Genomic DNA, 24534 nt, shown 5'->3' on the forward strand with positions numbered 1-24534 from the left:
GAGCTCAAAAACCATCTGGCCCCTCCAGTGGCAGCTAGGCTGCTGGTTTTCACAGCTACCATAGTTGCAAGGCTATTAGTTTTTTGTTGTTGTTGTTGTTGTTTTTTGTCCTTTTTGAGACCGGCCGCACCGTACTCAGCCAGTGAGCGCTGTGAGTGCACCGGTCATCCCTATATAGGATCCAAACCCGCGGCGGGAGCGCTACTGCGCTCCCAGCGCCACACTCCTCCGAGTGCGCCACGGGCTCGGCCCGCAAGGCTATTAGTTTTTAAGACTACTATGGAGCTGGAGGAGATGGGATTAGTACAAGTTAAAATGACCCAGAGGTCACTGTTCTTACTGAGACTCAGCCATTTTTCTTGAATAAATGTTTCTCATAATGTTGCAAACCTTTCATTAATTTTCAGAGTTCTGAAAAAGTTGATTGTGACTATTTTGGACAGTATTCTTGTTGCTTTTATGGAGAAGCAGATTCCCAGAGATCTTTACTCAGTCAGCTTGAGCTTTAACTCCCTTTTGATACTTCATCAGCCAAGGCACCCTGTGCAGCAAGAGCCTGCTGTGCATATGCTGTGCATTCTTACTTTGTTTCATGCTCTTTCTTCTTGTCTCTGTCTTTGATGTCTTGAAGTGGACCCAAGGGAGTGCTAAAGAGCACAGTTTACTGTAAACCAGTGGTCACCACTCTCACTTTATTAGAAGTGAGTTTCAACCTTAGGATGGGCAGAAAACTTGAGCACTTGTTCCTTCTTTACCAGAATGTGTCTCCGACCCCAGATCATGTTGACCTCCTGGATCAGTTTCTCATCTGGCCAGCAGAGTCCATCTTGCAGTCTGGCCAACTTTTCACATTATCCCATGAAGTAAATCCATTGTTTCCCTAAATTAGGTTTGGAAAATAAAACGCTAATGGCTAAAATGGCCATTTCCTCTGGATACTGTTGGGAGTTGAAATTCAGGCCACACATAACATTAATTTCTCTCTATCGGATCTTTCTTTTTTTTTCTTCTCCTTTTTGTCTTTTTTACTGACCGGCAACGGGATCGCAACCCTCAGTGTTGCGCCTGCACCGTGCGCTCAGCCAGTGAGCGGGAACCGGTCTCCACATGGGATCCGAACCCTCGGCAGGAGCGCCGCCGCGCTCCCAAGCGGCGCACTCTCCAGTGCGCCACTGGGCCGGCCCTCTCTATTGGATCTTATAATCCTAGTTAACAGCTTGAGTTTTTTGTTAAACTTTAAAAATATATATATACATTTAAAATCTAAATTCTTACATGTAATATAAATTTGGGTTTCTTATACAATCAGAAGTTCTGAGTTACAGGTATTTATTTTATTATAGCCTTCCATTTCAGAGGCCATCAATCTCCAGTTCTGTAAGATGGAAATACAAGTGCTATTGGTAAAAAGTAAAGCAAGTCTGTTCTGAAAAGCTGTGTATGATTGTGTAGGTAATTACCGTGTTAAAGTTTGTATTTTTGTATTAATTATATTTGTGCATTTTTTCTCTTGTTAGATAATAATTTAACTGAGTAGTCTATAATGTGTATTACATGGTGGTACAACAATTTCGAAATCTTGAAAGATAAAACTGGAAACATTTGCTTGTATTTTCTTTCACTTCAGAGTGTTTTGTTAATGAGACATTTTATACTGCCATAAACCCAGGGCAATAATATAGGTGTTGATTGATTTTTGGATGGCAAGGGGCTTCTCTAATTGCAGAATTTGACATTTGTGTCACTTGTGCTGTACTAGGTGAGCAAGACGTGGAAGGTGATTGCAGAAGATGAAGTGCTGTGGTACAGGCTGTGCCAGCAGGAAGGGCACCTTCCAGAGAGCAGCATCTCTGACTATTCTTGCTGGAAGCTCATCTTCCAAGAGTGCCTCGCCAGGGAACACATGTTAAGAACCAACTGGAAGGTATGCAGTGGCCAATATCGTTACCTGTACAAGAATACCCTACAAGGACATGGGAATCCAAGCCTTTGATTACAGCCTGAAATTAATTTCCAAAAGTGAAGGGAGAGAGGGATGCTGAGCAGCCCCTTCAGCTGTGGTGACTTGTTGCCCATCTTGTTCTCCATTAAAATATCTGCTCCCATTTTCAACCACAAGATTTGGGAGCATCCTCTTGCTCTCCAGAGAGGAAGGGTGAGGTTGGCTTGTCAGTGACTTCCCCTCTGATGGGTAGGGTCGTTGGAGGAGTGCCCAGTGCAGCCCCCTTTCACTTTCATCAACCCTCTGGAGGGACCAAGGAAGCAAAAGAACCACTTGCATGCAAAAGAGTAGCTGAAAATGTCATTTCCAGTAACTGTAAGAGAGATTATTAAACATTTCTAAGCACTGTCTTCTCTTCCCTCATATAACCTATTGGCTTCCTTCCATAACATTTATCACTTCAAAGTCTCTACAGAAATATTAGATCACAGCTAAGAGAATTTGCACAGGGAAGTGTTTGTATAGGAGATAACTGTCAAGAACTGTGTTACATAAAGCGGTTTGGGGCATGACACAGCAGCATTGTGGTGGCATTGTTTCTTTTCCACCTGGGAAGCTGGATATTCAGCTGCAGAGAAGGGATAGAATTATACTCTTTCCTCTCCTGTACAGGTCAATTCTAATAGACTTTGAGATTTACAAGCTTTTGCTCATTACTGATGGTGACATATTGCCTATGTGCATGTCTGTCCCTAGTCACCTCTTAACCTGATTAGTGACCAATATGCTTGATCTGGGCAACCTCACACAGTTTCTAGCAGAACTCATAAGAGCAGTGTTTTTCTAATTCAGGGTTTCTCAACCCCAGCACTAGTGACATTTAGGCCTAGATAATTCTTTGTTGTGGGGGGCTGTCCTGTGCATTGCGGGTTGTTGAGCCACATTCCTGGCCTCTACTCACTAAATGTCAGTAATATTTTCCTCTTCCCCCCAGTTGTGACAACCAAAAATGTCTCCAGACATTGCCAGATGTTCCCTGGGGGGAAAACTTGCCCCTGGTTGAGAACCACCATTCTGAGGAGAAATAGGGTAGCTATTCTTTCTTTTTTTTTTTTTTTTTGTCTTTTTTCCGTGTCCGGCAACGGATCGCAACCCTCAGTGTTGCCCCCGTACCGGACCGGGGACCAGCAACGGGATCGCAACCCTCGGTGTTGCTCCCGCGCCTCGCTCAGCCAGTGAGCGGGAACCGGTCTGTATGTGGGATCCGAACCCTTGGGTGGGAGCGCCGCCGCGCTTCCCAAGCGGCGCACTTATTCAGTGCGCCACCGGGCTGGCCCCTATTCTTTCTTAAGCTATTAAGAAAATGACCTAAGAAAGTCACTAAGGCAAGCCACACTGGCCCCACAGATTCTGTTTGCATTCACGTAAATAATAAACTCATCTGGTGGGACCTCCCAGCCCTCTTGCCTGTGTGCCTGGTTAGGTCTCTGTGATGGACATAGGTGAAAGACAGGCAGAAAGGTTTGACAAAGAAAGCTGCTCAGGCAAACTGTGGCCAGAAAAGCAGAGGAGGGGCTGCAATTTGAAGAAAGCTTGAGAGTTGGGTGTTAATTGGGGCCTTTCTGTCCAGCAAGGAGGGATATTTCTGAGATCTGTGAGAGTGAGAGCTGGAGATATTCAGAGTCCCCTGGCTCAAATTCAGAGATGTCAGGCTGTGACAGAGAAAGTAGCAGCCAAGTTTTTTTGCTTCCTCTTTGGTGATAGAGAAAGCAAGGAGGAAGGCAGGTATATCCACATTTGGTCTGGCAGAAGTGAAAGCGTTTACAGACCTCACCTCATAGTGTTTGGCACTTAATAACAGTATACAAGCTATGTAAAATTGAACAGAATTTGTGTTTATTGTTTTTGTCTAACAAGCACAAACCCCATGTGTTTGGTAAGTGCTCTATAAATGGTTGTTGGCTGAGTGAACTGGAGTAGAACTGCGGGCAGAATGTGTACTTCTATTTGCAGTGTCTCAGGCACAGTTCCTGACACTATTAACAGTGAAGACTACATCACTGAAATTTTATTTTTTATTTATGTAATTTTTCTTTTTGGCAGCTGGGTGGTATGGGAATCCAAACCCTTGACCTTGGTGTTATGAGCACCACACTCTACCAAGTGAGCTAACTGGCCAGCTGAGTGAAATTTTAAATGATAACTGTTTCATTAAATGTAATGATGGGATTATTATTATTATAATTCTAGAATGAAAGAAAGCCTTATCAGAACATGAAAGATCATGTCAGAGAAAATTGCTTTACCTTTGTAGGCTTCCGTTTCTCATTTCTGGAGAGGGGCTAAGAGTGGCTCCACTCACAGCATGTCGCAGGAATGTCTGTTGAAGTACATCTTACACTTCTGCTGTGGAGCCTGGTCCATGCTTAGTGCTTGGGCAGAATGGGCTGTCGGAGCTCCGAGGCCTTTGCACACAGATACAGTGGTGCCATACTATTTGTGGTCCCCTTCAGGATGGTTGGGCAGGTGATTTGGTTTGGTATCTCCCAGGTCAGGGTCTGGGGAAACCCCAGAAGGGACCCCAGAGTTCTCAGGTATCTCCACATGGGGATGACCTGTAAATGCAAGAACTTACCTGGACCTGCAGTTAAGAGCCAATCTGGAAACGATTTGATAAACTGGTTGTGTTGGCCATAGTGTTCCTTTTCCTGGTGTGTGCATACACTCTTTTTAACTCTGGCATTCTAGGACCTCTCAACGACTAGAATTCCAGAGTGGGGTTAAAGCCCATGAGGGAGAGGGCAACCACCTGACAGAAATTAGTAAATTCCATAAGCACCAGGTTTTTTTCTCAAGCCCTCTCTTTTTCTTTCAATACGTTTTCCCTCAAAAGATCTTTTCTGTTCCTGTAACTTTGGCTGTGGCCCTCACAGAGATGATTCCCAAATCCTTCCCTTCCCTCCCTATATCTCCATAGTAGAATAGCTCCACTTGGATGTGTCCAGTTTTGTCCCTCAGCCCTTAGACTTGGCCCTCAGATAGGTTAAGGTCATTGTGCAAGTTATCTTGCATGGTTTCTGGAGTCTAGCTGCTTAATGAATGTAGATCTTCATGGGATGGCTGTCATCATCTTTTTCCTGAGAATGTAAATGATAATAACAGCAGCTACCACTTGTTGAACATTTGGTGTATGTTAAGAATTGTGCTTGGCACTTACACACACTATTTCTAATTCTTCTGCTAGTCTGGCAAAGTTGAAATTCTTGATTACTTGACATTCTTGAATACCTTTATTCATGCCTGCTTTTTGGATTAACTGTCTTTTTCTTCCTAACCTCTCACATGTAAATACTTTATATCCTTTCAGATTCCCTTTATTTTTACTTAAAAAATAATTGTTTTTTAAATATATTTTCTGAATCAATAATAAATAATCATGGTAAAGTAATTCAAAAGTCACAGAAGGGCATAAAGTGGAAAATACATCTCCCTCTCACCATGCTCCACCCACCACCTAGTTCTCTTCCTCAGGAGCAACCCATGTTTAGGCTTTAGGGTTTCCTTTAAATACTGTTTCCAAAACACCTCTGACCTCTCAATAAGAAATAATGTCATTTCTAATTATTACATGTCAGTTAAAAGAAAGAAAAAGAATTTCATCTCTTCTCTTCCTTTTCCCCATCCTGATCTTTATGTATTTGTATGTCATTTTTCATTTTATTCTGAGAGGTCTTATAAGAGTTTTTACAGGTAAAGTATCTTTAAAACTTTTTAACATATTTTACAAACTTCTTCAGATATCTGCCACTACCAGCAGATACTTACCAGCCTACTGTGGATTGTAGCAATTTGTGTGCACATATTGCCTTCGTATTCTATAACCTCCTTGTGGACAGGATAGTGTCTCACACATCCCCTGCCCTCTAGTTCAGTGCCTTTTGTGTATGTGGTAACTCATACACACTTACTAGCTTAATGTGTTGTCATCTTTGCCCTTTTGAATACCCAGATAACTTTGAATGTTGTAGATGCCATGGAAAATTGCTATGGGATGTAGGTGAAAGCGAAATGTTTTGTCTTCTGGCTGCCCCAAGAACAGTATAAACTGCATCCCCCATTTCCTTATGCAGAATCGCAAAGGTGCCGTGAGCGAGCTGGAACACATTCCTGATGCAGTTTTATGTGATGTGCATTCTCACGATGGCGTTGTCATTGCTGGGTAAGCAAAACCATTTTCTTTTTTTTTTTTTTTCCTTTTTGTCTTTTTTCGTGACCAGCAACGGATCGCAACCCTCAGTGTCGCGCCCGTACCAGACCGGGACCGGCAACGGGATCGCAACCCTTGGTGTTGCGCCCGCACCTCACTCAGCCAGTGAGCGGGAACCGGTCTGTATGTGGGATCCGAACCCTCGGCGGGAGCGCCGCTGCACTTCCCAAGCGGCGCACTGTAGCAGTGCGCCACCGGGCCGGCCCCAAAAACCGTTTTCACTTAATGCTCTTCATCTTCATGTCTTTCATTTTTTATGTGCCGCCCTGAGTACCAGCGACTTTATCTTCCCTCAAGAGTATGTCCCTTCCTCAGTGATAGCCCGTGTTTAAAATGGAATGTCTCCAGGATTCTGCTCTCTGGGATTCGAGAGCTCGGGAGCAATTGGTGAGAGCTAGTGTTGTCGCACAGATCTGTAACCCATTCATCTTAATATGCCTTTCCCAGCTTGTGAATTACTCTTGTGGCATGTTGTGTGAGATGTCATTAAGGCCAATGGTTTGTATTTTATGAAGACATAAAATAAAAGTCAAGCAAGAATAATAAGTGTTGGCACAAACAAGTTCTGTTCTGGAGGCTTTATTGTGAGGAAGGGCTGTGGCCACACATCCTTCTCCTTCCCCACCATGTAGTACGTATTAAGTAATTAAATTGTCCTGAAATGGGCTTTTTATTTGTCTCCATGGCCAAGAAATTTAATTTTAACCTCTGTAAATTCCTTTGGCTTCTGTTCGAAAAATCACTTTCATGAATTCTTCATGTTTTGCTACAGAGGTGCATTTATGTATTTCTTTAATGTACAATAAGAAGCTCAAGTTTCATTTTGGATTAGAAAGGTGTCTTGAATTACAGTCTCAAATTGTATACTTAATGCCATAAAGTAGAGGCCAGAACACTTAAACTTCTGAGTCTGGATCTACTTTGGAGTAAGCCACCTCAGGGAAGTCTTGCCTGTAGGAAAATAAAAACAAAAACCAACTTTGGACTTACAAACTAGCAGTAGCTGAGTCTTTTTCTTTAAAGAAAAATCTTTCCTTAAGTCACATTCCTCAATGAGCACCATTTAAGTTGAAATGCCAAACAGTCGGATTATTTTAATATTTTGTGGTATGCAGTGCCTATGAAAAAGTATTTTTGCTTTAAACAAGATATGCCCAGGAGGAACACTTTTCTTTAGCCTCTGTTTTACAGGCTGTAATTTAGAGTTTAATGCCTTTGTTGAGAGTGCTATAGAACTATTATTTTTAGAAAGATTAATGGACCAGAAATCTGGAATTCCATCCATCCAGTTGTATGACATTGGGCTTTTGCACCTCATTGCTAAAATGTGGGTCTAAAAGCTCATGAAATGCAAGGTCCTTTCACCCACTAATTCTGAAAATCAGCAGCAACTCCAAAAGGTACTTGTATCACTCTAGCTTAAAGTGGTCTCCACCTAGTGTGTCAGAAGACACTGAAGGACAGAATGCTGAGACTGGACTGAAAGAGTCATAAAAGAAACTAGAAACAAAGGAGAAACTTTAATCTTGAAAGCCAGTTACAAATTTCTTATCTGGATGTGGAACTCCCAAAAGGCAGATTGACTATGAGTCCAGATGCCAGTCCTTTCCCTGCCTCTCTGTTCCCTGGAGGTCTGTTCAACATTACAGATTATGCCAGCACAAAGCAAAGCAATGGCAGAGTTTTTGGATCGATAAGATGAAACTTGATCTGTGGGTCAGAGAGGCTCCTCACGGCTCCTCTTTCTAAGAGAACCTTACATTTATAGTTGAGCATGAGATACTTCAATCTTGCTTATATGCAGAGCATCTTGTGTTTATCATTAAAATTTTATCTGGTGGTTACGATGCTTGTTTTCTGGGTCAGATCTTGAATCCCTTTTCATTTGAGACAGCGGTGTTTGTGGTTACCTCATTCCCAATCAATGTTGTATTCACCAGGCTTTGTACAGTTATGTATCTCCAAGGAGCTTCTTAAAGAGACAGTGGCCACCTCACCATTTCTCTCTCTTATACTTACCTTGTGTTTCTCTTATTTTTCTTCTTCCCCTCCTTTTTCTCTTTCTTTTACACAAGTGGCTGTTCAGAGGTTTAGTCTTACGTATCTAGAGCTAAACTATAAAACATTTTTGCATTTAAACCTTTTAAACATATTTCATGTCATGGATGGGTAACAAAGACTTGTGAAATGTCTTTCTTCTCCTACTTTCCATCTCTCTGTAAATGTTCCTGGTTTAGGGTCATGTTACCTAGTCCTAGACTAATATTTATTGCAGTTAGCCTCACAATTGACCCAGTCTTGGTTCTTCTTTACTTTTCTTTTCACACAAAACCAGAGTAACCTTAAAATAGTCATTCACTCATAAACTTACGTGATGGACATTTGAGTCCCTATCATGTAAATAGATGTGGCCTCTGCTTAACAGAGCCTTGCTTTTCCAGCAGGGAAACAGACATTATTCTCAAAGCTTTTGATGGTTCACTCTTTTGTCCATGAGTTTTTGCTTTCCTTACTATCATGTGAATAATTTCCAGTTCCCTTTTCCTGATGCTCAGAGTTCTTCGAAATTTGTTTCCAACCTTCCTTTTTCCTCATTACTCTCCTCAGCTATACCTTTGGTTTTTTCTACACTGTTCTATTTAGTCATCTCTGACCACATCCTTTTTTTTTTAATTGAAACATAATTCACATACCATGAAATTCACCGTTTTAAAGTGTACAATTCAGTGATTTTTTTTTTTTTTAGTAGATTCACAAGGTGGTACAACCAGCACCACTAATTCCAGAATGTTTTCATCACCTTGAAAAGAAACCCAGTACTCATTCTTTAAGGTCAATCCAGTCCTGTCTCTTCCCATAGGTTTCTGTAGCATTCTAGCCCAGTAAACTTTCCCTCTCCCCATATCTGCTCTTCTCATAACTCCTGGAGAAGTGATTACCTGAAGCTTATAGGGCAGCTAATCATGTAAGCCTCTCAGCTTCATCTAAACATTTTTGTTTTATATTGTTCTTTTACTTAGAAATCATTTTTAACTTTACAGCCATGTATTTTCTTTCCAGTTAATTTGTAAGCATCTTTTAAAATTAAGGGTAGTATGTAATATTTCAAAGTGTTCTATAGTGCTTGTCTATGTTTTGTATGGAGTGAGCATTAAAATTTAATACAGACTTCCCCTTCCCCTACCACCTGTATACTACATGTAATGTGGGAAACTGGAGAAATGCTTACTTTCTCCTGTCTGTTCTCTAATTTCTTAGTTTTTTCAACTTAGAGTCATAGGATTTTAAACTTGGAAGGAGCTTTAGAGATCATCTGTTCCACAACCCCATTTTATGTAGAGTGATGGAGGCTGGGAAGCAGGCTTGGCACGCGTGTACTGCACCATCCTGCCGCGCTTCTGTAATGCCCACATGTAGAGCTGGGCACCAGAGCTGCTTGCGCTAGCCCTCATTTGCTGCTCTGAAGCCTTGTCTGTCACAGCATCATGTTGCTTTTTTTGTGGCATGCATCTTTCTTTTCTTTTTAAAAATAGAAGTGGTTAGTAAAACCGTGTTTTTGCAAAAGTGTTAGAAAGTGGAGAAGGGAAAGCCACTTAAATCCTAGCATGTAACACAACCCCTGTTATGGTTTTTGGTGTGTATGGTTTGGTTTTCAGCCTGTATTTCTATACGTATTTTTACATAATATATTTATAGCCTACATTACATTTTTGGCCTTTTCTCTAAAAAAAAAAAACCAAAAAACAAAAAACTAAACTTATGAGATTTCCCCTCCATGTTATTACATACTTTTCATTACTTTTTTTGATTTGTTGTAAAAACTCCTTGAAGAATTACATCTTAATTTTTTTATTCATTTCCCTAGTAGTGGATATTAAAGTCATTTCTTGTGTTTTATTATAGAATGTTATGAATATTTCATATACAGAGGTTTGCAGATTTTTCTCCTTTCTGTACTACAAATCTTCTTTATGTAAAAGTTATAATACACGTGCTAATGTAGAAACCTTAAATTCCATATAAGTGTGTAGACTAAAGAGTTAAAGTTCTTCCATTACCCTCGCATTCCTGATTATTTTCCTAGGCTAGAGTCCCATAAGTAGAATTATTGGATTTAGGGGAATGCATTTTTATGACATTTTTAGACTAAGAAATGATTTTAGAGTGCTTTCACATCCCTCAACAATTTCTCTCCAATTTAACTTTTTGGTTTGAAATCTCCAAACCAGTCCTCCAACCTGCTGCTGAACATACCTCCTCCCTTCTTCCCGTCAGTGCCATAAATAATGGGAGAGTTCGCGTCCCTTCTTTCCTCTCCACCTCTAACCTCCTGAGAGCTGGCTTCTGTCCCAGCCCTTCCACTGCGCTGTGCTCTCAGAGGTCACCAGTGACCTATTGGTCAGTGAACCAATGGCCTTTTCTTAGCCCATCTCTTTAGCCTCTTGGCAGTGCTTGATCCTATTGACTGTACCCCTCTTGAAGTCATGGGGACCATGTATTAGGCATCTTTGCTCCCTCAGAGTCTAACACCAGTCCCAGAGCCAATAAACTAAGGAAAGTGTGTATGGAATAAAGTGTCCTCACAGTCCTGTGACTCCACACTCACTGAGCTTCCTTTACATACCACTTCCCTCCTTGGCCCTTTCTCTTGCCTTTCTGTGGTCTCAGTTGGCCGCTTAGCAGTGATATGCAGCATCCCAGAAAATACCTGAACCAGTTGTTTTCTTTGCTGATTAGATAAGAGAAAGTTCCTTTAACTGTGACTAAGCAATTCAGAAACAACATTTACTTCAATTTTTCTGGCTAAAACCTCACATTTTTTTAACGAGAAAAATTTGTGTTCAGAAGTCACCAATCTCTACAGAATAAGCTACCTTACATTCTCTCAACATTCAGCCTTTGAGTGCTTTTTTTTCTGTCATCTGTTGTCAATCCTGAAATGCTAGTGAAGTTTAGTGTATGCTTTCCTTGTATTTTAAAAAAGATGTTATGTGGAAAATTTATTGACAATAAGTATCAGGAAATGTGTCATTTGTCTGTTTTGTGTTTTGTGGTGACAGCTCTTCGAATTTTAGAATTTTTAAAAATTATATGTTTATCATTGAGGAAAAAGAATGGAAGAAAAGGAGATATGGAAACATCCCCGTTCTGTTTTGTGACACTTGGACTGTTCTTCTCCCTGGCTGCACTCCGGAAGTTAAGAAAGGTTGCAGTATACACCCGAGGTGTAGGGCTAGGTGTAATTTGCCATAAGTGGTGAAGGAGAGCCATCTAGTGAAGGAGAACATCTCAGGTAAAACGTGGAGTTCCTTGGAGGCCCCAGTGCCAGCTCTGCTAACCATTAAGCCATTAGCTTACCAAAAGCTTTTATCAGAAGCCCAGGAGTATGGTGGTGTTTCCCAATAAACTCCCTCCTCACTGTTACTTAAGATTCATAAGTCTGAAGAATTTCAGTTTGCATAAGAAAGCACACTTTCTATTCACATTAGAGGGCCATTTTTTCCTTCTAAGGTTTAAGCATCTTTACTGTGTCAAGGTTTTTTTCAGTACTCCTAAATGTCTTTCTGCCCTATTTTCTGCTGATGTGATCTGCCTTTTTAGCACACAGTTCCTGCCTTTACTAGAAGGAATAGCAACTGTGTATCCATGTTTCTCTGCCAAAGTGGTTTAAGGGAAAACTGTATCATTTAATGTAAAATATTAGCTCTTGTCTTTCCCTAAAAATATTCAGTTTTCCCATACTGTCTCATTCCCTTTGAGGCATGTTGCCCAAATAGACATATAGCAAAACTGCCCACGCCTCTCTCTAGCAACCATGTGAACTCTGGCTGTTGCTTCAGCTGCCAGTCATGACCTGATTCAGATTTGTTTTTATCCTTATTACCTCTGTCTACACAACCTGGACATCAGAGTTGGAAGGATTTCCAGTCTTCTGTATACATGAAGCAAAATTTGGAGCTTCCAGCCGATATATATAAAATTCGGTGTGTGCCTCACTGGGTCATTTTTCTATTAGCACTTCAGTGGAATTTTATCATTGTTTTATAATGAAGAACTATTGGAAAAATGTTTAAACATAGTCATCTAAGGTAACATGAAATATTTGGCTTTAGTCATTTTTTTCCTCCACTTTTCCCAGTAATTAAAAATGTACCTTTCTATTGATTGTGTGCCATGCCAAAATATTAACAGTCGTACTGATCCGAAATAGTATATATTTGCCCTGAATTTTAAAATATTTGCTATTTAGGAATTGAAGTCCACAAGGATGGTATTTCTAATACTCTGCTAGTTTCATGTGAATGTATAGGAAACAGATATACCTATGGATTACTTTGAGGCTCTTGAGATAACAGATGCTTTGTAAATACAGATTGGTGATAAAGTTGTGTTAGATAAATGTCACCCATATTTGTACTTACTCAGGACATACTTTTCATCTTTCTCCTCTTCAGAAAACTTCTTCTCTTGACAGTTTTCCTTTCAACCTTGTTTTGTGTAGATTTTGTGCTGCTTGTTATGGCATCGGGCTGTTTCCCATAAGGAATTTGATCATTACCCATTAGGGACCTCTTTTTAAAAATACTTCTAAATTTATTTATTTATTTTCTGCTGTGAGGTATACATGCTCTTCTGGTAAATAAGTCTGAGGTAAGATATTGATAAGCATCTAGAGGAGAGCATTACATTTATTATATCTTTAATGAAGGAGCTTCAGAATGTCCTTAATAAATACTGGTGAACTCATGACTGCATTTATCCATCTCTGGTTCTCTAAGGAATAATGGAAAGGGCCACAGCTACAATAACTCTGCATAATCATCATTGACTCTGGCTCTATTGATTGTGATTAACCAAGATGTATGGAAAACAGTTTTAAGTGTGTAGTGCATGTATCTCGTAAGGTCCATTAAGATGTTCATTATTTTTCAATTGATGCATCTTAAGCTCCACTTGATGTTTGTAGTAGTGCATTTCCACAGAAAGACTGCACCGTGGGATTGAGTTCATTTTGTTAATTGCATAATACAACATAGTCATGTTTCATAGAAAATAGTAAATACTCTTGCTTTTATTGATTTGTTATCTTTGGTATTACCGAACAAAGTATAGAGCAAGTGAATAATTCTTAAAACCTCAACATGTTAAGGGCATAAATGTTTATTGAAATGTAGGCACTGCATTTTGGGGGGCCTCTGTTTAATCGCTCAGTAGGCTTTAAACCATTTCCGTTTTCTAGGTTTAAACCAGTAGATTCATCCATTCAGCCAACATTCACTAAGCATGGATGAATACTACACACACATCCCTTGCTGACAGGAGTTTACAGGCTGACAAGGGATACGGTTACTGGCAGTTACCCTAGCATCTCCCACACTGTATTGTAAAGGAAGAGCAGAGCACCACAACAGACTGGGGTGAGGCATCTCCTATAGGCTTAGCATCAGGCTGGGTTCCTCCTGGGAAGTGACCTTTCATTTGAATCTGGAAGGATAACTAGCCTTGGCCAGGTAGAGTTTTGTATTAGGCAGAGATGCTGCCCTTTCTCACTCCTGCATCAGCAGTGGTCATTAATAATCCATTACAGTATTTATTTTTCTGATGAGTTGGATGGAGTACAGCTTTAGAATCCTTCTCAACACAGCGCTCTAGGCAGCCACTACCAACTTACTGGATTTGACACACAAATGAAACCATTTGCTGTTCCTGGTGTAAGTCCTTATAACAAGGCTCCTCTTGGCTGCTGTGGGTGCCTGATCAGAATAGAGTTGTGACCTTGTTTGGGAGTAGCTGCAAGAGTATGTCCCTATAGAGGGTGAAGTTTCACTAGCCATTCTATATGTCCTCCCATAGCACCTGTAAAGCAGGTATGGGAGGCTCAGATTGTATTTGCCCAGCCTCACACTCCTGCTGCCAGCCTATTGAGCTTTTCTGTTGGCTTCTTGCCTTCCAGTTGAGATATAGTGATACAATTGATAGGTTAGGGGCAGGGGCTCTGTCCTGCAAGCCTGAGTCACAATATTGAAAACAATAAATTCCTTATATTGCACTTAAATAGGGATGGTTTTTAAAAGCAGTATTTGTTTAAAGATACTGTCATCTGAGGAGGCAGAGTGGCTTGTTGGCTAAGCAGCAGATTGAGAAAAATGCAGGGCACATTTTGATCCCAGCTGTGCTACTAAAATGTTTCTTATGACCTTGGGTAAGTCACTTAACCCTACTTCTCAGCCTTCTTAAAACAGCCCCCCACGTTGTTATGAAGAGCCTTGAAAAAAATTTCTTTTAGCAAATAAGAGCTGGCACTGTGGAGCAAAATGGAACCCCTGCTGGATGTTTATACAAGAGAAAAGGTTAAAGGTTGCTTTTAGCTACCGCATTTCTTCCTTCTTTTTTTCTGGTCTCTTAGTCCAAATAAGTAGTCTGCTTATTGGAAATTTACTAGTTAATGAAAGGTCTTTGGTAGTAAATCATTCTAAATTGGCAATTGCTCTGGCTTGCCGAGCTTGAGAGATTCTATTCCCATTCTTTCAACAAAAAATCAGCTGTGGTCTCTGACCTATTTAGAGGTAAACTCAACCTTGCCAAGCGAAAAAAGACTGGGCAAGCATTCGGTTTCACTGGTCCATGGCCTGGGCTGGGGCACGTCCTTACTCATTTGGAAAAGGCTTCTTCCGTTTTTCTTTAGTATTCTTACATCAGTTAATAGATTACTTGCAGTTGTACTTTACACACAAACTAATTAGAGAGCCATCAACATTGGGGTCCAGAGGCTTACTGACAATGCACCTGTCATAGTAGAGTCTTAATTGGTTGAGTGTAATTGTCATTAGACAGCGATAAAGACATCTGGAGCTCTGGAGAAAAATCAGCCTTTTTTCCTATCTCCATTCAATATCCGTTCTTGCTTTTCCTGGCCAATGTTGTTAAGCACTTTTAGATCACAGTTAGGGTTTGGTCCAGGCCCCTCTGCCCCAACCAGTATCTTCCCCACATGAAAATGTCTGTTTCTTTAGTGTGAGATCACTAGCACTGAGTCTAACTCCCATTGCTATGGTTGCTTTCACTTGCGTTAGGTTTTAGAGCCTGCTGCTGAGTCATCACGCATTACCTGCTGAAATAGGATATTTATTCTCTGTTCCTATCAATAAAGGAGACAGGGGGCTGGCTGGTTAGCTCAGTTGGCTAAAGTGCAGCCTTATAAACCCAAGGTCACAGATTCAGATCTCTGAACCGGCCAGCCACAAGAAAAAAAAAAAAAAAGAGTCTTTTATATTTTACCTCTGGAGTCATTTGGCAGCAAAACTTTTGTGTTGCTATCATGCTCTTTGGCCATGAAGAATAGAGTTAATTTAAATTTTCTATGGAAAATTTCATGTTTGCAGAAATAACTTAGCTTGTCCCGTGTTTTATAGAGTTATATTTTAATCAGTTTGGAAGTAAATGCAAGAAGTCTAATGCATATTGATGTGTGCATTGTTGGTGTTTTGCTAATCATTAGCACTGGAAGGTGAGCTGTGGGAATGAAAGAGGTGCCACTCAACCAGTCAGGTTGTTCCTTGTGACACCCTCCTCTCAATCACCATTTATTTATTATCAGCTGTGTGTAAGGCACTGTGATGGAGGCTATGGCATTTCAATAGGGTCTTCTCAAGGACTTCACAGTCAAGTTGAGGAGACATGATCTATACATATGGAATGTAGCAATGAACACTGATTCTTCAGATAAAGGACATAGTAGTAGAGTCAGAAAAGGCTTCATGGAGGCGGGGAAGGCCTGTGCTATAGAACTTGAAGGTTGGTAGGATAGGGCTGGGTCAGTAATTCTTAATTTGGCTGCATCTTGGGAAACACGCCTCTGGTCCCACCCCAGACAGTCAGATTTAATTAGTCTGGGGTGTCCTTGGGTATCTGGAGTTTTAAAAGCATTCCAGGTTACTCTACCGTACAGCCAAGGTTGAGCCACACTGGCTGAGTCGTGATGAGAGAAAGGCTCTAGAAAGGTGGATAATGGAGCCAAGGTTCAGATGCAAGAGTGTTTGGAAGCTTGTCTGCTAAGGAAGAGCAGAATGAGGCTGGGGAGAGTGGTGGAAGCAGGCATGTGGAGGGTTTTTGGCAGGCCCTGTAATTGAAACTTCATTCAATAAGGCATTGAGAGTTAAGTATTTACAGAGGGATTCCTAGGTGTCAGGTTGTTCTCTTCTGGCTGTGAACAAGAGCTAGCCCCTGACCTCAAAGGCTTATAGGTTAGTAGGAGACAAACAGTTAGATAAACACACATAAACACACACACACACACACACACACACAGACAAACAGTTAGATACACACACACACACACACACACACACACACGCACACACGCACGCATGCGCCATCAGGGAAATGTTCCGGTTTCCCGGCTGCTATCAAGGTATATCGTAGTGAGGGGCCGTGGTCTCCTGTGGAGGGCAGGGAGAAAGGGAGTGTTTCCAGAAGAATGATTCAGTTGATCAGGTATTTCGAAGGGCTTGGCTTGTGCAGGGTTGATTGAAGGTGGCAGAGGCTCAGAAGCAGGGAGACTGTAACAGTCAGGATGGGAGGTGCTGAGGGATTTAGACCAGGTTGTCATCTCTAGGAATGAGAACAGAAAGAGCTTGGTGACCTGTACATACATAGCAGTGTGGGTGGTGGGCAAGGGAGGTATTGAAATGTCCCTCCGTTTTTGTACCAAAGATCAGGGACTGATGATACCATTGACAAAAATAAGGAATTCAGAAGCAGGCTAGTTGGTCGTTGAGCTGAAGCTTTTTAAGGAGAGAATGTGTCTAATTTTAGACGTGTGGAGGTGCAGTGTGAGTGGGACAACTTCCTTTATGGAAGAAAAGACTTACCAGGAACCTTTTAGATATTAATAGAGTGCTATTCTCCATGGGATCCCTGCCCTCCCTCTATCCTCTTCCCCCGAAATAAGGAAAGAGATCAACAGTTTGTATTTCATAGTTCACTTTTGTCTGGCTCTGCAGTTAAAGCACCTTTTCTTCAAGTTTTGTTATGTTGTTGCTTTGCCCCATAACTCTTCATGTAAAGGGGCTGGGAGCTGGAGCTCAGGCCACTAAAATTCTCTCTGTCCCTGTCTCTTCCCCACTGTGGCCCTCAGGGGGCACCACGAAGAACTGCATGAAGACGACTGGTGTGGTGTACGTACAGTTAATAAAACACAGAGTGCCCGAGACAGGCAGGAAGTGATACATTTCCTGCTTTGTGCACTTCTTTTCCTCAAAGTTCCTTAGCTCTCTGATCTCCCAAATTCCTTTTTTTCTTTCACTTACCTTTTCTGTATTTCTTTTTTTTTTTTTATTTTTTTTTTATTTTTTAAAAGATGACCGGTAAGGGGATCTTAACCCTTGACTTGGTGTTGTCAGCACCACGCTCACCCAGTGAGCAAACCGGCCATCCCTATATGGGATCCGAACCCGGGGCCTTGGCGTTATCAGCACCGCACTCTCCCGAGTGAGCCACGGGCCGGCCCACCTTTTCTGTATTTCTGAAAGACGTTGCTGTCTTTCTCATCTTTTCTGAATTGGCTAGTTCCTTTTACATGTAATCTAACCATAAGAATCTAATCTCACACAATCTAGAAACTTACATGTTATCTCTGTTAATTCTCTCTGTAGCTGAACAGTGGCCTTCCTCTAGGGAGAGGACTGAGTCGTTTTGGGAGTAGCAAGTTGAGCCAGGTAGTTTTGGTGCAGCAGGATATGAGGTATGTGTTCTGGTATGGTGTTCCTCATTGAGAAGGGGGATCCAGACTACTGCCCGGGAGCCAGTGGCCATGGTTTGGCTGGGGCAATATCAGTATCTGCCCTCACTTGCACATTGTCAGGCTTAAGGAAACTAGTGTTGTGAGTGTTTCTATGTACTAGAGGATCAGTGGTCAAACAGGTACAGCAGTCCAATTTTAGAAAGCACTTCTTGGGAACACTGCTACACTGTTACTGGGACTGTAAATTAGTACAACCACTATGGAAAACAGTATAGAGGTTTCTCAAACAACTACAGATAGATCTTCCATATGATCCAGCAATCCCTCTTCTGGGTATTTATCTAGAGGAATGGAAATCATTGTGTGGAAGGGATACCTGCACTCCCATGTTTATCGCAGCTCTGTTTATAATAGCCAAGATATGGAACCAACCTAAATGTCCATCAGTGGATGATTAGATAAGGAAACTGTGATATACATATGCCATGGAATACTACTCTGCCATAAAAGAATGAAATTCTCCCATTTGCAACAACATGGATGAGCCTAGAGAAACTTATATTGAGTGAAATAAGCAAAGCACAGAGGGATAAATACCTCATGTGCTCACTCATATGTGGGAGCTAACAGAGAAAGAAGGAAGAAAAGAAAGACCACAGTAGCGCCGTGATCCAACAGAGGGAGGGAATATTCCTAGGGCTACAAAGTGGAGTTGAGGGGAGAGGGGGAAGGGGAGGGAGGTTGGTGGATAATTGGGTGGGGGACAAAGGGTACAAAAGTAATTTCTGGTGATGGGTATGCCCCCAGTAGGAATCTGGCCCTCACATCATGGACCGAGGGGTGACAGTTAGCTTTGTATCTCATGAATATTCATAATAAATAAATAAATTTTAAAAGAAAAAAGAAAGCACTTCTCACTTCTCTCCTATTTGGCCCTTTATACCACAGACACAATCTCCAAGCACTGTCCTGTAGGTAGGGAGCCGAGTTCTTCAACCTAGGAAATTGGTGTGGCAGAATGACCTGTGGGTTATGTAATGTATGTATTTACTGTAGATTAACAATTTGAGGGAAATACTACTACATGTAGTAAATGAAGCTCTCGTGAATCAACATATTCTTAGTTTCTTTACCTCACCTGAGATTGTTCTTCTATAGCTACTTCATTAGTGTATCATGTCATAGACTTCAGTGATTAAATAGATCTCAGATCTCAGATCCCTTATCCTGTTCAGCTCTACAAAGAAATCCTGAAGGAACTATGGCTGGGACCTCAGGAAGACTGTGAACCCCCCCCTTAAAATTGCCTGCAATCTATGTTTGTATGGGGACATCATGAAGCACTTGAAAGCATTTCTAACCACCCCACCCCCAGGACACACAGTTGCTTTACACATGGAATGAAACCCTCTGTAGCAGATGTTAAGGAACTTAGCTTGAATACTTCAATGGCAGGCAGCACCCCATCTCAGCATCTGGTCAATTCCATCATCCTAGGGGCCTTGCTTCTGAGCAGGTTCTGGCCCTGCCTCAGCTTTGATGGAGAGAGCCGTTTGCTGGAGTGGCAGTAGTAGGAGGAGAAAGTGAGTACTCCTATTTTCTAAGAGAGCAAGACCAGGGAGTGTCGTGCATTTCAGCAAGAGCTTTTCACAAGAAGGCAGCATTGTCTGGCTGCTAAAGGCAAGATTTAATTGTTTCAGCAAATCAATTAGTCTTTAGGGACTTTAATTAGTCAAATCTGATGCATGGATGAGGTATTAGAAAGCTTGTGCCTGTAAGACTAGTAGTTCTTAGTATTTCTGCAGCATCTCTGTCTTGTGTGTGTGTGTGTGTGTGTGTAAGTGTAAATAGTGCTGCTTATACACATTTCTGCTAGTGATCCCTTTAATGGGAGAACTCAGGGTAGCAGATTGGCTATAACAGTGTAAAAGGAAAGGAAAGGCGTTCTTGATACCCCATTCCTTCTAACTGTTTTCTCATTTGAAATTGTCACCATGTGAAACTGTTCACAGCCTTCTGTCATACAGTTGACGTTCTCTCCTGTCGAAGTTACTCATCTAAACAGTGCCACAGGAGTGGTTCCACCTAGACCAAATCTTACTACTCTGTTGTTTTAATTAAGCTCCTCTCATTTTCTGCACCACAGCCCTGCTCTTCAATCCCTTTTTGGAACCAAGTGTGTCCTTCTTTTCCAGATATACGTCAGGGGATGTGAGGGTGTGGGACACCCGCACCTGGGACTATGTAGCCCCCTTCCTGGAATCAGAGTATGAGGACGACGATGAACCTGGAATGCAGCCATATGTCTCCTTTGTGAGGATAAACAGCTCGCTGGCGGTAGCAGCTTATGAGGACGGTAAGTAACTGCAATCCTCCTCCCTATTAAGGAAAAAAAAAAGCCTTTCAAAAATTAAGCAGCTGTGGCTGGCTCCCCCATGTAATCCCTCCATACATACATGTGGGCACACACACATGTTCACACACGTACACTCACTCTTGCCTTTATGTGAAGGAGTTGGCCAGTAACCGTCAATGCATTAGAAGGCATTGGAACACAGCACCCATTAAAACTGGTGTTTAATTCATACTGGAACTGTCAGGCTGGGTGTTAGTGCCAGACACGAGGCTGGCCAAATTATCTTAAGCAAATAACTTGTTTGGTGTAAAATATTAAGTATTTTTGGCTTACTTTTCCTTTAGCCTCTGCTCAGTCCAAAAGGAATAGTGAAAAGAGGATAGATGTAGATAATCTATTGACAAATATGAAAATAGAAAAAATAAAAATCAGTGCCTACCCTTTTCTGGCACTTACATCCCATTCAAGATAATTGATAGTAATATGTTGTCCCTCTGACACTGAAAGAATTCTTTTTGTGTGTGAGCAACTGTGAATGTGCATAAATAGGTAAGAATAGTGTAAAATTAGTTTTACCAAGTAAAGAAATACTTGACAGTTTATAGCTAATAGGAATAATAACTTTAATGGCCATGATGTCCTATATAACTACCTCTCATGCGACTAACCTCCATGATGTTGTAAAGTTTGAATCTCCAAAAGTTTTGTTTTCCCCATTTTGCCCCCAAATTGAACCACACATATTTCAGAATGTTAGCGTTCATGTCATAGCACTATTGCAAATCTTCAGAGTCAGTGTAACATTATCGGTTGGCTCAGGGAGACAAAACTATAATTAAGTAGCTAATGGGGAATTTTATACCCATATGCCACTTAAAAATAAAAATTAGGGCTGAAATTTTTATTTTTTTTAATAATTTTATTTTGTCGATATACAATGTGGTTGATTATTGTGTCCCATTACCAAAACCTCCCTCCCTCCTCCCTCTCACCCAACAATGTCCTTTCTGTTTGCCTGTCTTATCAACTTCAAGGAACTGTAGTTGTTATGTCTTCTCCCCTCCCCCCTCCCCCCGGGTGTGTGTGTGTGTGTGTGTGTGTGTGTGTGTGTGTGTGTGTGTGTGTGTGTGTGTGTGTGTGTGTATTTATTTATTTATTTTTAGCTCCCACCAATAAGTGAGAACATGTGGTATTTCTCTTTCTGTGCCTGACTTGTTTCACTTAAGGGCTGAAATCTTGAAAGTATTTTTACCTTATTACTTTAACCATGTGAACTATGTTCTTTTGGCTTGATGGTAGTAGACACCATTGATGGATTATTTTCTTTTCAGCCTATAGGAATTCGGCTAAGCTGTTTCTGTGGTATAATTATTAATATTTTATGTATGTTTATTGAGATCCTGGGTAAGTGGCCTAAGAGCAGCTTGAGCATGTTTGCTACTTTCCAAATTAGTGAGTTTTTTCTTTTTCCAAAACACCTATGCAAAGGTTGCAGTATTTTTAAGTTAGAACCATACAGTTTTAGAATCATCTCATAGCCCCCCCCCATATATGCACATGCACACATACATTCTTCTACAAATGGGGAAACTGAGGTCCAAAGAAGCCAGCTAAATAATTTGCTTGAGGTTGAAGTCAGTAGTGAATCCAGAACTATGATTGCGTCTCTGGACCATGCTGTGATTGTAGTCCTGTTCATGTAACACTAAACATAGAGGCTCTTGTAGAAATGTGCACCTGATTAATTTGCAGCCCTGTGACTTGTATCTTGTAGCTTGAAAATACAGCTTGAGGTGATGTGGAAGTGTCCTGCTGGTTTTACATTGTTGGTTAGAACCATCTGTGTTGCCCTCATTCCTATTGTACAGAAATAGAAGGGTACTTCAAAAAGTTCATGGAAAAATAGAATTAAAAGGATACGAATCTTTTCATGAACTTTTTGAAGTATCTTCATATTGAAGAACAATGTAGTTATGATAAAGTATCTACCTTCCTTGGTAAATATTTGGCAAATGATTGCCAAAATATATTTTAAATACTTGGTTTAAAAAAATTTCATGGTTAAAATTCAGAGCAGAAATGTATATAAAATGTAAAAGAAAATATATCAAAAAAGAAGTTGAAGTGTTCTTCTCTGTTCCCTCGCTTCTAGGTCCTCTCACATTTTACATATAGGTTCTACTCTATATACTTTTCTGTACCTTGCTTTTTTTCACCTAATGACATACCTTGGTGACCTTCCATATTAACACTTATAGGTGAACTTTATTCTTTTTGATGCCTGTGTAATATTGCATTATGTAGCTGAACTATAATTTATTTATTAGGGCCCTTATTGATGCACATTTGAGTTGTTTGTTTTGTTAAAAACAGTGCTGCAAGCAGTGTCCTTGAACAAATATCATGATGGATTTGTGCAAGTATATCCATGGGCTAAATTATTAGTAATTGGTGGGTAAAGGCTATGAATGCTTTATGTTTTGATAAATATTGCCAGATTGCCCTCTGAAAAGGTTTCACCAGTTTATAGTCTTACCAAACATATGAGGGTACTTCAGAAAGTTCATGGAAAAATAGAATTGAAATAGAATACAAATCTTTCCCTGAACTTTTTGCAGTACCCTGGTATATGACAGTGACTGTTTCGTAATGTGTCTGGTAGGTAAAAATGGTATTGCATTGTTGTTTGCCTTTCTTTAATTATAAGTATATATTAATATCTTTTCATTGTGTTTTTAGTTGTTTCTATTTCTTCCTCTGCAAATTTCTTGTTCCTGTCTTTTCCCATTTTTCTTTTGGGTTGTTATCTTTTCTGGTTGAAAGGAAAGGGCTAAGGAAATAACCCTTGACATATGTATTCAGATATTTTTTCAGTTCATCATTTATTATTCAATCGACTTTTTTTATGGCTTGTTTTTCTAGAAAGTGGTTTTAATTTTTAAATCCAAGTAAGCTGGTTTTATTTTGTAATTTGATATTTTTGACTTAAGTAGTATGTTTTTAGAGTTCAAAGATGAAAATAATATAAACAGTTATACATTGGGAAGTCTTGCTTCCACTCACTTCTGTTCACTCCATTCTAAAGTAACTATGTTTTAGTCTCTTATATAACCTTCTAGTATTTCAGTATTACAAATACTAGCAAATATGAATATCTATTCTTATTCCTCCCCCCCCCGCTTTTTTTTTTTTAACAAAAGGTAGCATACTACTTAACATTATTCCAAATTTGTTATTTTTCATTTAATAACATAAGTTGAAAGATTGTCCCTGTTGGTGTAGAGAGAGTTTCCTCCCTTTTCACACCTGCATAGTATTACATTGTGTGCAAATACTATGGTTTATTGAAAAACAATTGTGTTGTGTCTGGTGTTTTGCTATTACAAACAGTGTTGTAGTGAAAAACCTTGTACAGGGCCAGCCCGGTGGCGCACTGCGCTAGTGCACCGCTTGGGAAGCGCGGCAGCGCTCCCGCCGAGGGTTCGGATCCCACATACAGACCGGTTCCCACTCACTGGCTGAGCGAGGCGCGGGGGCAACACCGAGGGTTGCGATCCCGTTGCCGGTCCTGGTCCGGTACGGGGGCGACACTGAGGGTTGCAATCCGTTGCCGGACATGGAAAAAAAAAAAAAAAAAGACAAAAAAAAAAGAAAAACCTTGTACAGATGACATTTCATGTGAGTACAGGAGGGGTAGTTTCCTGTAAAAGGGATTTCTGGGTCAAAGGGTAAATGCAAAAGGGGTTATACTGTTTTGTACTCTTATTAGCAAGGTATGAGGCTCATGGTTTTACCAGCAAAGAATGTTTCAAACTTTTGGGTGTTTTGTTAATTTTCATAGATAAGAAATGGTATCTGAATGTAGAATAAGAAATGGTATCTGAATGTGGTTTTAATTTATATTTCTTTTAGTGTGAGAAAGGTTGAATTTTTTTCATATGAATACCTCCTACTTCTAGTTATTTTTCTTCTGTTACTGTTATAGCTTGTTTTTTATATTTAAATCTTGATAAATATATCAAGATAAGTAGTTCATCGTATATTAGCATGATCTGAGTATATATTTTTTTTCCAGCAGCTCTCATCAGAGAGCTCATCTCTACCTCACTGGTTTGAGGTGCTGCCTTTATAAGCTTTTAGATATGAAACTCTTTTTGTATTTGGGTCTTTTTCTGGACTCCTGTTCTGTTTCAGTCAGTCTATGTGGTAGTTTACATTTACATCAT

At 40.6% G+C, this 24534-nt stretch overlaps 1 protein-coding gene across 1 annotated transcript in view; it reads left to right on the top strand.

The window, feature by feature from the left end:
• Positions 1-24534, top strand: part of FBXW8 (F-box and WD repeat domain containing 8) — a 116237-nt gene that overhangs the window by 29874 nt on the left and 61829 nt on the right. The window contains exons 3-5 of the mRNA XM_008566166.1: positions 1760-1924; positions 6073-6161; positions 20148-20308. Of these exons, the coding sequence (XP_008564388.1) occupies positions 1760-1924; positions 6073-6161; positions 20148-20308 (415 nt within the window). The remainder of the gene's footprint in view (positions 1-1759; positions 1925-6072; positions 6162-20147; positions 20309-24534) is intronic.

Source organism: Galeopterus variegatus, unplaced genomic scaffold (assembly GCF_000696425.1).
Source record: "Galeopterus variegatus unplaced genomic scaffold, G_variegatus-3.0.2 Scaffold227, whole genome shotgun sequence".
Classification (NCBI taxonomy): Eukaryota; Metazoa; Chordata; class Mammalia; order Dermoptera; family Cynocephalidae; genus Galeopterus; species Galeopterus variegatus.